The sequence below is a fragment of the Centroberyx gerrardi genome, chromosome 15 (genome assembly GCF_048128805.1).
Source record: "Centroberyx gerrardi isolate f3 chromosome 15, fCenGer3.hap1.cur.20231027, whole genome shotgun sequence".
NCBI classification, from domain to species: Eukaryota; Metazoa; Chordata; class Actinopteri; order Beryciformes; family Berycidae; genus Centroberyx; species Centroberyx gerrardi.
In genome coordinates, this window is record NC_136011.1 from 13,503,838 (window position 1) to 13,516,534 (window position 12,697).

Below are 12,697 nucleotides of genomic sequence, written 5' to 3' on the forward strand. Positions count from 1 at the left end.
ATACTTTATAAAATGAAAATTAATTTCAGTCATCCAGGTAGTAAGATAGAAGCAGAATACCTGATGCTCAGACACCTGATGTCTGAGCTGAGCTACTCAAACATCTTAAGCTATGCCCATATAGGAAATCTTAGGTGGTAGTGGCAGAAATTATTGCTGTCTGTGGTCTCACTGTTTGAGACCACAGACCAATTTTGCCCCACCTCGCCATCCATACAACAGTTGCTCAAGTAAAATGAACCAATAACCTTTAATTTCTACTTATTTTGATTGAGCATAGAAAATACAGATACATTGTGGTGATACTAGCATTATAGCTATGCCAGTGTAGTGGGGTGCTAAACACAATTGGAACTTGAACTTGCTCATAAAGATTATCCATATTTGTTGTAGTCGATCAGGTAAATATGCTATAGGTTAGTAAACAATATAGCACTAGACTAGTGTGAGTAGAAAAAGTATTTTTCAAATGTTTTCACGTGTGCTACAAAAGGTTTTCTAAATGCATTTATCTGTTTTTGTCTCAAATGCACAAAAACTATTATATTTTATCAAAATGAAAACATTTATGAGACAAAATAATATTCAAATCACAAAAAATATGATTTAGATACTGTAAGTATTGACCGCAAATAAGATTTTCTTTTTTAGTTAAGTATCATTTGCTTTCTGTGTTATTTGTTTTCATCACTAAATTATCTGATTCCTTCAAAAATTGCTTAAGGTGTAGGGGAAACAGAATACTCGTGCATAGTGTGGAATACACGGTTCATGAATGGATGGCCGTCATGTCCACATCACGTTTTTTTTCCCCACAAAACAAATCATCATCCATCATCTTTATTATCATCATCATCAAAAGAGAAAGTGCATTGGAAGTGGACTTTCTGTGTTTTCAAATATACAAAACTTTTACGTGACACATTAATTCCACACTGAGCCCCAGCGCTCAGAGTCCACCTATTCCAATGAGATGTAACCAAGGGAACTTATATCGGAGCAAGCAACATAAAATCACAATTTTGAATATTACTGAATATTATTCAAAGGACCAACTATAATTTTAAGACTACCACAACTAGCTTCACCTTGGTTAAGGCCGCTTGAATCATCCCTGAGGGGCTACTGAGGGTATACGCACTATATCTTTAATTATCAACAATGAATATTGCCCTAAGGCCCTCTGTTCAAAGAACATAACAGACCCTTGGATGACGTCATTCACTCCTGCCTTCCCACAGGAGAGCTTCCACCATACAACGTTTCTGGTTAGATTGTGTTCAGTGTCACACTTCATTTAATAAGTGCTCTGTGAGATTCTCTTAAAACAGAGTGAAAAATGTAACAAACATTTATTCATGAGTTCATAAAAATGCAAGAGAATTTTACAAATTATTGCAAGCAGCATGTTTGCACTAATACAATCCCATGGTTGGCATGTAAATTATAAGGCTGTGGTGATGTTTTGGTATAAATCTTTACCATGTGGAGTGGCAGCTAACTTGCTGGGAGGCTTAGCAAGTTAGCCTGATAGCATTTGATCACTGTTGTAAACATTTGAACGCTATGCTACATCTCTTCCTTGAATCAAAGAGAACACTAAGGCGGGATGATGCTCTGGATAAAAACATATTTCCACAGTGCTTCTTAGTCAGATGATGCACTTACACTCACACTTAAACTATTAACTCACCTGACATTTGAACACTTTGCACCACAGGTCATCTATATGCACAGGCTGTTATCTACTGGGTATGCCCTTGATTCACTGATATTGCTACGACTGAATTAGATTTTCCTACTCACCACCATTTCAACAAAATGCAGATTTTCTGCATATCCTTTGATATGCAGAACACATTTAACTGTTTTCATTGTGTCTGTTTGTGTGTTTCAAGTAATTGCTTCACTTTGGATTTGATGTAAAAGTCTGTATCATGTATTCAAATGAAATATACTTTTCCTTTCAATAACATCATATCAACTGCTTGATAAATGTTGCTATATTCAATAATAATTGGAGCATCTATACACAGCAAAATAAGCATTGGTTAGACTGCAAACATTGTTTGCTAAATACATTTTCAAAAATATTCTTAACACTGTAAGACAGACAAACTTTACAAATACAAAAACCCTAACCGAAACCATTCAATTGTGCATCAATCATATGTGATCTGTTTGCATTGGACATCATGTTTCATCACGGTTCATTTCCTAAAAGTTCATGCCAAAGCAATTATTGCTACTTGTTTTTGTGTATGAAATTTCCCACTCTTTGTATAAATTTCCCCAGTTTATTTTCATGGTGACCTCGTGCAGCCCGACCCAGGTTATGCTCATTAGTTGTGTCACCTTTAGATAAGAGCATGCTCTTGGCTTTCTCTTGAGATTGTGTGTTAACAGATCTGGTTGCCAAATGTGAAGAGTGTTTATTTTCGAATGCACAGAAAGGCTCAAATCTGCTGTATAGACGACTGTCAGCAGCTCGATCTGTACGCCAATTTCCTGTTTCAAGGCTAGGCCTCACATTTTTGTCACCAAGATTGTGCTTCTTTTCCATCATACTTTTGGAGGGAGAGTTTAGCCGGTGGTGCTCCTCGGTCCTAAATCGAGGGGTTGATGATTTCAGATGGTCGTCTACAGACTGGTTCCTCCGGTGCTCTGAAGCCCTGACTGAGTTGGTTGTGCTTTGGCGAAGATTCCTCTCCCCATCTGATTTTTTCTCTTCATCCTCAGCATTTATGGTGTCTGAACTGCCACCCGACTTTATACTTGCCGTTTCCATGGTTCGAGGGGAAACCTCTTTTTTCTCTGGTATGTTAAGTAGTGATCTGATTTTCTTGGAACTCTTCTTTAGGAAATGTGGAGAGCCCATGCCAGTGGATTTAACTGTCAACTCCTTGATATTCCCATCAAGGGCTGCTGCAGACACAGTTCTAGAGGGCAGTTCGTGCCACATGGAAGTAGGCGGGCTCTTTGTGTCCACAATGCTCTTGACATCAAAATGAGACACAGATCTCTGATCCTCATTCAGATTTGATCCATATCCTCCATTCTGTGCATTGACCCCTGCTGTGCTTCTATTTATTGGCCTCCTTGCAAAAGCTCCTCCGTACATGTGGCTTGAGGATTCATGATCGTATTCAGTGTTTGATCGTGGGTCTGCCACGCTGTGCCTTTTGTACCAATTGTCTGTCTGAATGTCAGGTTTTTTAATCATCATCCCCCCTTTAGCTCTGCCTAAGCTGGCATACACAGAGTGGTGAGGGTTTCTTCCTGGACCATAGGTTATATTATTTCGAGCATCATCCAAAATCTGCAGACTTTGTCTCTTAAACATGAATTCTTCATTATTTATTCTATTTTCAGCTCCTGCTGTTGGATTCCATTGCATTGATGAGTAGTGTGAAGCAGTGTTTGGTGCTGCTGAGGGATCAGTCTGACAAGCACCAGTGGAGGAGTTGTTTGTGTAACTATTTGTCTCCAATTGCTCTGGAATAGTGGACCTGAAAACAAGGGAAGACCTCATTCTGGCATGCATGAAGGAGCTAGCTTTGTTCTCTGGTGGTTCATACTGGTCTAAATAGTCACAGGAGTCTTCATATGGAGCATCAGGGTTTTTGAGGTAGGACTCAATCCTCCATGTGCGCATGAATGACTTGGATGTACTGTCCAGTGTTGGCATGTTCTGCTGCTTGGACAGGACCGGTTTGTCACTGCTGTGGTAAGTGTGACGCATGTTTTGACCTCTGTATATTTGTGGCCCTTGGGAATAGTTGTCTAAGACCATGGGGTAGTTGTTTCTTCCATTAGGAAACCCTGTATCTCTACAGATATTCCAGTTGCTTGCCCTGTGTCTGGCGTTCTCTGGAACATTGACATCTTGTCTCTCCCCAGCATAGCTGTGCCTTTTCAAGAAGTTTGCCTCTGTAGACTGGAGTTGAGGCATCTGGTACTGAACACCCGTCCCATTGTCAATCAAGGGCCTGGGTTCGATAGGCTCTTCTTCATAAAGCCTCTCTTCAAGTTCTCTCATGCCTATTTGCCTCTCGCAAGTCTTCCGATAGACTGTGTCCAGAGTATGCCTCAACTGGTCCTTCCTTTCAAATTTTTGGGCAGAATGAGAGACATATTTTGGCAAAATCTGTTTTCCATTTGGCGTATTGCGTTGAAACAAGCCCTCTGGGGGGCACAGTTCAGCTGGCACAGTTGACCGGGCGTAGAGCGTTCGAAACTCCTCATCGTAGGACTCCACCAGGTGGCCTGTTATGACCTGCACCATACTCAGATTGATCTTCTCAAATGACCATGTGAAGCTGGGAACATACATGAAAACATGAATATTTATTAATTCAATGTGGGGGAAAAGACACTGGAAAGAATGTAACATACTCCACTAATAGAATATCCTCATTGCAAAGCCTGCTGTGCTTGTTGGAGTTTAATTTTACTTGTTATGCAGTAAGATGCCAGATGAGTTTGCACTTTAGATTAGGCCAAGAAAACTCAATAGATCTCAAAACAGAATTTTGAAGGATTTCTTCTTTGATTCAGATCTTAAGAGGATACTTTTTGAAGGGATGTATTATGTAGTTGTATTTTGCACATTGAAAGACATGATCCACCAAAATTTTTATTTTCTATAAATGTTTGCCATTGATCATTTTCTAAAAATCTAATATTTCTGTGTTTTGCACATTCACAAACCACGTTTAGTTACATGACCGCTGTACCAGTCATTGGAAAGAAATGACAGCTATTTTGTAGAAAATGAACATGTAGTGTTTTGCTTTGTGAGTGTATTTAATGTACACCTCATTGATTTCACCATAGCACCTCTTGTACTGCAATTTCATTTACCTGTATGAGCCGTAGACCGCTGTTTGGCAGTCAACTAAAAGAAACTTCTGCTCCATTGCCCCATGAAATTTAGCTCCTGATCGACAGAGGTAATCCTGACCTTTCACAGTGCGCACTCTCATGTTCTGTGGTCAAGGCAGTGAAAAGAAAATGTCAGATAGGTTATTGTAAAAAAAAATCTTGCAAAGACTTATTTTTTGTCATTGTTAAATTCTACAACAGAAGGCAATCAGTGTGTCAATCATACAAATACTGTGAACTTATAAATCTGAAACAGATGTACTGTGCAGAATAAAGTCATTCTGGAGAAGATTCGATTTTTTTTTTTAGGATTTGATCAACCGTTGTACTTTCTGTGTGCCAGAAGTGTTGTTAGTTGGCTCTCTGTTATGCACTTAATGGGAATTTAAAGGGTGTGTTTGAACCCTTAACATCTCTTAGCCAGATAGTAATTATAACCCCACCCAGTTAAAACAGGAGAAACCAGGGTTTGAAATAAGGCTTGAGGCTTTTCTTCAACAATAAGACTGGGGCCATTTAAACCTTTAAAAAAAAATGAATAGACATTAGCGCCTTTTTATGGATCTTTGAATTGAGAGAGGCTCATAGGCGAAGAAGAAATATAACATATACAGAGAGTTGCCAGTTTACATACCTAAAAGGGGGAAATGAATAAACAGCGCTTCCCATAAAAATTGTTGCTGTTCTGAACAATCGCCCTCAAAATGTGCAGTTCCCAAATATGAGATTTATCCCCACACCCTTTTCATGGTGCCTTGTGTACCTAGAGTATCAGAAAAGCTGTAAATGTTGTAATCCTTTTTGATTATAAAATAATTATATCAGTCTTTGCAAAATGCACTTTGTTCTATGTGATGTATGATAAAATCCCATTTTGTTTCATGCTTCAACTTCTATTGAAAGATAGTTATTAAAAATACCAAGATTAGGTTTTGAAGTCTAGAAAATAAATGTGTTGTTGCATTAAATTTGATAGTACAAAAGACTAACAAAAGTGTCATGTTCAAATAGTGTACTTACCCTGAGTTGTTGTATTTTTATATCTTGATTTTCAGCCATTGCAAGGAAACTTTTCAAATGGAAATCATCCAAAAGTACGTAGACTGGAACTCCTCGTATAGAGGCGTCAACAGTTTCTTTGAATATGTCTACATCAGTGAACATGTCCATCACAATGGCAATGACCTGTGAGGAAATAATGAATGAATTATGTTCAGTTAAATGCAGCTGAAACCATATCTTAACTTTTTAAACCACCGTCACAAAGATCTTTGACGGTTCAGTCCAGATTTGTGAATATGAACAAGGCTCTATATTGCAATGGTGCAACAATGTGATTTCACTGGGATAAAAACAGGGAGAAGTATGAAATAAACCACATTTGGATCTTAAATCAGTCTGACGTTTAATGATAATGTCTGTCCCTCAGTGGATTTATGGGAATGCCATGTGTGTATATGCAATATCCAACAAAGAGTATCTTTCAATAAAGAATATAAGCCTCCAAAATAGCTATTTTGATAGCCATGAAACAACCCAGTATGTCGAGTCGTATGAAATATTTTGCTTTATTCAGTTTAGATTACTTATGCTACACTGATTACAATTATGGTGAACAGATAGGAAGGCTTCATTATCCTTTTGTGAGCTGTAGAGAAAGAGAATGGTGATTAATATTTTTTCTTAAAGGAATAGTTCACCCAAAAATGAAAATTCTGTCATCATCTACTCACCCTCATGCCAGGTGAAACACAGGTGAAGTTTGTCCATATAACACACAGGGAGGTTGCCAGCACAACTCCATAGCAGCCTTCTCCAAAACAACTGAAGTCAGTGGGGACCAGTTCTTCAGAGTTCCAAAAAGACCTATATTTACACCATAATTTAGTGCAAATCTTAACTACAGCTGATTGATTTGCAACAAATAATGGTGTATAGGTCTTTCTATTCACAGTGTGATTGTTTGGCTGTTTTTGTTTTGGAACTAAAGAACAGGACCCCATTGACTTCAGTTGTTTTGAAGAAGGCTGCTACGAAGTTGTGCTGGCAACATCCCTGTGTGTTATATGGACTAACAAATTTCACCTGTGTTTCATTTGGCATGAGGGTGAGTAGATGATGACAGAATTTTCATTTTTGGGTGAACTATTCCTTTAAGGTGTTTTTGTCTACACAGTGTACATTAGTCAGTCTTTTTGCTATGTGAGTGGACTGCAGGTTTAATTAAGAGCCAGTGCAGCAGTTTCAGGGTTGTACCAGTGCAGTAGAATACTAATAGACTGCTAATCACGATTCCAAGCTACAAAGCTAGGTAGCCGTTACATTATTATATGAATCATCAAACACCGTGAGAACTAATCAAGGCTTAACTGTGTACAGGATGTGACTGTATAAACTCTATTAGATCATATTGCCTCCCACACTTTTTTCTCATGATGCTAAGTTGCAAAACCAGATTTTGACCTCAGTAACCCCGCTGACACTCCTTGCCACTGAAAAATGAGAGCAACAAAGGACTGTGGGACTGCCTTGGAGGAAAACGTACTTGCGAAATACTTTGTAACACAAGAACACAGTTTTAAAATTGAACACACTAGAGAAACAGCAGGTCTGAGTAGATTTGCTGTTCTGAAGCAGAGCTAGACCACTCTGGTCACTACACAACAGTGTGTAATGGTTTCTACATTGTTGCAGGTACAAATCAATTCATTACCTGTCTTGCATCCTGAATATGTTTACGGATCACCTCTTTGATAGTGGGGTTGTTTTGTCTTGGTGGATGAAAAAGCAGATCTATGTTTGTCTGTAGTCGGTCATGCATGACCTCTGGCCACCCTAAGTCCAGGTCTGGGGTTTCCACGTCTGAGTGGACGGGCCAGTACGTGCCTGAGGAGGACTTGCTGTCCGAAGGGCTATTGATTTCCTCCGTGTGATTTCCAGGTGGGGGCTGTTCTGCATGAGTAGTGATGAAGAGGAGCTCGTCCTCAGAGAGAAAACTCCCAACACGCTCTCCCTTGAGGAACTCCTGATAACTCTCTCTGCCGTCGCCCACCAGGTGATCAATGGCAAGGCGATATGACTCCTTGTAGTGGGGTTGAATATAATCCTCTGTTTTTAACTCGCCCCTCAAGGAGGACAGCATGGAAATCTGTTGGGATTCCATTGCTCCACACAGTGGCTCAGTAGGACCTGTTGTAGATAGAGGAAATCAATGACAGGATGCAAGAGGACATATCAGTCAGAAGATAGTAATAAGTAGTGTTATGCACATGATGGGAGGGTGGGAAATGCTATAATGCTGTTGGTCAGTGTTATTGTGGAAAAGTAAACCATTATCAAGTACATAGTAAGGTCATATTATTGATGCACTGCAGTGTCTGCAACATATCTGACAAGATGTTAATGACAACAAACTCAAATACCCTGAAAAATGAACAAGAGAAACCATGCAGCACTCTATTCAAGAAGAAGCCCCCCTGTTCATAGTGTTCTGCTGGCATAATTTCTATGTCATGTTTCCTCTTTCCTATATACAGTATTTCCTGCCAACTATCAAAATTCAAAAGGACAATGCTGTCCCATTGATTCAGAAATATGTTGCTATCAAGCAGATATTTAAATTCCCAGAAACAGGTGTTTTTCTCTGCCTCGATAGCTCAGCTTGCACTGAGAAGCTGAGTCATATACAGGAAATCCATCTTAGAATTTGATATTGATATATATTTGACAGAAAACAGATCAATGAATATTTACTTTGAGAGGAACACATTTTCATGTTATTTGAAATCTCAGAAAATTGAATGGGATTTTTTTTTTTTTCATTTTTTATGAATTTAATAAGCTGTAATTTGACATAAAGTCACACAGCTCATAGTCATCATCAGAGGTTGAACCTGTTCAACTTGGGATGAATAGTTGTACATGTCCGGGGGTAAAACCTGTGAAGGTGTAAACATCTTGTTTTTTAGTTAGTTATTCAGTATGTTCAGTACTTTGATCTCTGTGGAATAAAGACTCACTAAAACTCTTGAAATTAGCTTTCCAAACATTTCTTCCACATTTACATTTCCACTTTTGCCCTTTAGAAATGTAACCGACAAAAAATCAATTTCTGAATACTTCAAAGACCAGTTTTTAGTTTGTGTACAGCTTGTGTGCAACAAGATCTCACCTTAACCTGTCGCTTTTTAATCAGGTCTTAAGAGAGCAATAAATACTGATACTCAAAATCTGTCAGTCTGTTGAGGGATTCATGTCAACAGTGTCAACAAATTGTGCAGTTTCTCTATATCACTGAATGTTATCCAAGGTCTTTTAAGGGTTGCAAGGTATTGAAGCGTCTTTGAGGAATTTAGATTTCAGATTTTAAGATTTAAGGTTTCACATATCTCTACTGTCATGTGAAAACCTTTGTTTACAACTTCAGTTGAAGGTTTACATGGCACTCTATGGGTTGAGAAACCCTACTGGATAAACTCAAAAATGCATTGTGGTCAGGCTAAAAATGGGGCGGCTTTTCTTAGCTCCTGAAAAGCTGACATTTTGGAGATACAAGATTTTCACCCAACAGCGACGATGTTTTCTCTGTCAGGCGACAGCTTGGAGCCGCTCACCGACAATGAATGGAGAACTGACATTGTGAACTCATTGAATGTTTGTGCAAATTTTTACTGCCAAATTAGTTTTATTGTAGGTCGGGCTGTACGCTGATGTGACATCATACATTTGGACACAGGATAAAATATTGTTTCTTGTATCTCACAATTAAAGTTGTCACTTAAAACAGGAACTGTGCCTTTATACCACATACATGCAGACATTGTCAGTGTGTTTATACAGTCACGAATTTAAATTTAATTTGAATTTCAAAGGTCGTATGAGGTCAGTCTTGACTCTGAAATGTTTCCTTTACTGTACTGTACTTTGATATATCAAAATGTAAGATAAATGTATTTACTTCTATTATTAGTCATATCATGATGTAGCCTAATTCATCATAAACTACACATCACATCATAAACTTGTACAATCAGCACATTTATATACATCATCACAAATCTTTCACTGGTCAAAATTAAATTTAAATTGATGCACTTAATACTCTTTTTTAACCAACACAGCTATTGTTTCTTGTTTAGTAGCCAGTTCTTTGAAGCTTTGAAAGCATAGTGTGCAAGTCACAACATTATCTTACATTCTACAGCAGTAACTTACATTAAGACTGTGAATTTTGCGAAAATCCTCTTGAACGCTCCCAAAATATCCCACTTGGATATTGTCAACATATTCGGTCTATGCTTGATATTTGAGGAAGCTAGTGTCTGCCAGCTGGAAGAAACAAAGACAAGGAGGTGTCCCAACATGATAAGCAGTCTGCAGATGGAGGGTGTGGATTCCAGTTTTGACATGCAAATGGCTCTGGCTCGAAACTTGCTCACAGGCAGCCATAAACCTGTTTGAGATATTTAGCCACTCCCCTTTCTTTTTCAGGGATTCAAAGTTCACACAAGTGAAAATCCAGATAACGACAGGAGGAAGGCGGCATTTGGACTTTGATGACTGCTGCTTCTAGTGCTGTACATCTACACAAGTTGGACAGAAACATCAGCAACAATATATGATTTGTTTTATATCTCCTTTGTATTTGCTTTGTACCTTCTGAACTGAGTGACAGGGAACAAAAGAGGTTTTAAGAGGTTTTAAAAGACACATATGGGTTGCACGCAACTAAAGTGTTTCTTAAAGACAGCAACTATTGTGGCCCAAATAAACACATTCTACATCCAAATAAAAAAAAAAACAGAAATCAGGGATCTAATTAAATTGTGTGGAAGAGCACAAATATGGCTTATGGCTTTTCCTAACTAGGATATACCAACTCCCACCATAGGCTAACAAGACTTATCTTATTCAATATACTACTCAATTTTCTTACAGGAATCAAAAGTTTCATAAATGTAATTTTACTTATCTGTGAATGGTGCAGGCACACCAGGCTTTGTTTTCAGGCAACGTATTTTGGGATCCCCATAATGTGAAAAAGACGAGGCCTATGGGCATGAAGCAAGGTTTAAGGTTAAGTGAATTTTTTTCCTCAAAACAATCTAATATAGCATTTCTATAGCATTTCTAATTTCCTTCTAGGTATTTTGTTGTGGTGTTATTTGATTTTTGTTTGTTTGCCTGTGCTGACTGCAGGAAGGCCTACTTCTCTCTGAGACATGCAGCATACACAGATCTGAAATTGGGTGGTCAGTTTGGAGTTTGAAGTCTCATGAAAAAAACTGTGTCATTATAAATATTCCAATGTCGGCTAAATTAATTTTCAGATTTGCAATCATGAACGCATGAAATCGAGAACAGCATTTATGTGCTAAATTATGCAAAGCAAGTGATAATTACTGGACATGGATGGATTTGAAAACCCCTGAGTTTGATGATGATATTGCTGGAGAAGTGTTATTGTAGAACAACCTGGGTGAAGGAGACACCAAATCCCCCTTTAGCCAAGAGTTTTAAAGGGGAATTGTGCCTGCTAAGTGGTGAAACTTTCAGAACTGGGTCTCATCCAACCTCTCAAAATCCATGATCACCCCCAAATCATTCCTTAAGTCAGTCCAGCTTCTCACAACAGATTTGTGTGTAAGCTGTCCAGAGGCACAGAACTCTGAACCCCTGAAAGGAGATGACTGAATGTATGAATCTTCCCACTGGCTGTATCATACATACACCAAGCTCAGCACCCATGCCTGGACATGCAAATGCATACTGCACAGGTGGTTATATGCACAAAAGGGCCTCACACATACTAATCTGCAAAGTAGTCTTTGCAACACGGCTGTCAGGGAACACTAGGTGGAGAAGGAGACAAAATTAAGTGCAGTATTTGGGTTAGGATTAGGATTACTGATGCCCCAATAGAGGAAAATTATTCCAACGACTCACTATCAACGTTCATTTTCTTTATTTAGCCACACATACAGTACAACTGACTGAGGAGATATTGATTAGATACTGAAATGAGAGACAAAGCCACTGAACCTCAGAGTCTGGGGTTTTGGATGCTGATAAAACAATATGTAAGAATTAAGTTAAATCACATTTGTTAAATGTTTATCAAATGTTTAATAATAGATTCCCAATTCCTAATACCCACTCACTTGCTGAATCAGTTGCTATGTGCATGCATCTTTTGTTCCTCTTAATCAATAATTGAATCTGTATATTATCCTGAACAAGTTCACTTTAATATTAATGAATGTCAGCATTACATTGAAGGTCATTTCTTCTGCTCCTGTCCATTCTTTTGTATCTTATTTGTATCATTACACACAGATAAAGACAGGAAATTAAATGCTTTTCTCTCACCATTGTCATAATATACTGATTATTGCAAAGTAGTTCAATGTAATGAATTTGCCAAAGTTGATATCTGCTACGATCTAATGACATTATTTCCTTTTGGTCCCTTATTGAACAAATTACTAATTTTGATGACTACATTTAGTCAATCTATATTAGATTCAATACAGAGTTAATGGGAACCCACTTTAATACTAGCATGAAATTCTGTCATACAATGCATTATATATAACATGGATACGCAGGCATGCTGTTGCTTTAATGAGACTGCAACACCTCTGCTAGTTCCACAATACTTCATTTGAAAAGAACCGTGAACAACAAGATATGTGCACCATTGTTCAGTTGTACCTTGAATGTGGGCGTGTGTAGATTAAATAAGGTATGCACTCAGTCACTGGGAGTTTCTTCCCCTGAAGCTGCATCACTGGTGAGTCACCTTTTGTGAAAC

At 38.3% G+C, this 12,697-nt stretch overlaps 1 protein-coding gene across 1 annotated transcript; it reads right to left on the minus strand.

Moving 5' to 3' along the window:
* Window positions 1-1,333: 1,333 nt before the first annotated feature.
* On the minus strand, window positions 1,334-10,231 carry fam83b (family with sequence similarity 83 member B). Its single transcript, XM_071913132.2, has 5 exons — window positions 10,099-10,231; window positions 7,598-8,073; window positions 5,905-6,069; window positions 4,864-4,988; window positions 1,334-4,319 (listed from the first exon to the last, which is right to left on the minus strand). The coding sequence occupies exons 2-5, from the start codon at window positions 8,045-8,047 to the stop codon at window positions 2,246-2,248; spliced, it is 2,814 nt and encodes a 937-aa protein (XP_071769233.2). The 5' UTR covers window positions 8,048-8,073; window positions 10,099-10,231; the 3' UTR covers window positions 1,334-2,245.
* Between the last annotated feature and the right edge of the window lie 2,466 nt (window positions 10,232-12,697).